This window comes from Myotis brandtii, unplaced genomic scaffold (assembly GCF_000412655.1).
Source record: "Myotis brandtii unplaced genomic scaffold, ASM41265v1 scaffold207, whole genome shotgun sequence".
NCBI classification, from domain to species: domain Eukaryota; kingdom Metazoa; phylum Chordata; class Mammalia; order Chiroptera; family Vespertilionidae; genus Myotis; species Myotis brandtii.
Window position 1 is genome coordinate 590,338 of NW_005357736.1, and position 982 is coordinate 591,319.

A 982-nucleotide genomic window follows, 5' to 3' on the forward strand; every position below is an offset into this window, starting at 1 on the left:
GAATGTAAAGGGGGGCAGTGGGGTGCCATTGAAAGTTTCAGGGAAGGTTTCAGAGGGGGCATGACCATACCTGCCTGCTAGGAAGATCCCTCTGGTGACAGGGCCCAGCCCGTGGGCCAAGAAGGAGCTGTTATCTGGGCCACAGGTTTGAGGGGCCCCAGCAGGCGCTGAGGGTGAGCGTGCCATGGCCCGGCTGTCCTGAGGGAGAGAGGAGGACAGCGGAGGAAGTGTCCTGCTCTGGCGTCCTCTCCTCACCCAGCTGATCTGCCGGCAGAGCAGGCCCCGGGCCAGGCCAGCCTCCCCCCTGCCTCTCCACCACTGTGGCCGGGACACCGTCTTCCTAAGGCGAATTGTCATTGTTCTGTATTTAGTGCAAGAAACTGCGCGGGCCCAGAGGGACCTGGTGTTGGAAACAGCGCAGGACAAAGGCCGCGTGGAGCAGGCGGTCCTGGAGCTGCGGACGGAGTTCCAAGCTGTAAGTATAGGCCCAGCTCCTTTCCTGGGTGCGCTGTTGACTTTGTCACTGAGGCCAGAGAGACAGCGTTAAGGTTGCAAACTTTCAGCCAGAACAGAGGCCAACACAGCACCGGCCCGAGGTCACGGCCAGGGTAGGGCCAGCTTCCTTTCGCAGGATCCTCCAGCAGATGCGGCCGGGGCTGTGCTCCGGGGCAGCCCCGCTGCCCCACATCCTTGGCTTCGTCTGCCCCTTTCACTGTGCTCTGCGTTGCACTGTCGGTAACGCTCTTCTTTCTCGCTGCCTTGCCCAGAGACAAGCGGAGATTGTAGAAATGAAGTCCGGCCTGAAGCACCTGGAAGCTGTGGCTGCGCAGCAGAGCAAGGACGTCCAGCAGCTGTGTGAGCAGCTGGCTCAGCTCGATGTGCCCGGCGCCCTCGCAGAGCTGAAGAGCTTCCTCGCGGGGCCTCGGGCCCCCACGCACGTGAGAGACAGCACTTCCCAGACCTCGCCCCCAGGGCCCCAGAG

The 982-nt window shown here is 62.7% G+C and overlaps 1 protein-coding gene across 1 annotated transcript in view; it reads left to right on the forward strand.

Annotated features, from left to right (window-relative positions):
* CCDC36 (coiled-coil domain containing 36) overlaps positions 1-982 on the forward strand; it is a 21,799-nt gene that overhangs the window by 19,438 nt on the left and 1,379 nt on the right. Inside the window, exons 7-8 of the mRNA XM_014538990.1 lie at positions 372-475; positions 768-980. Coding sequence (XP_014394476.1) covers positions 372-475; positions 768-980 — 317 coding nt within the window. The remainder of the gene's footprint in view (positions 1-371; positions 476-767; positions 981-982) is intronic.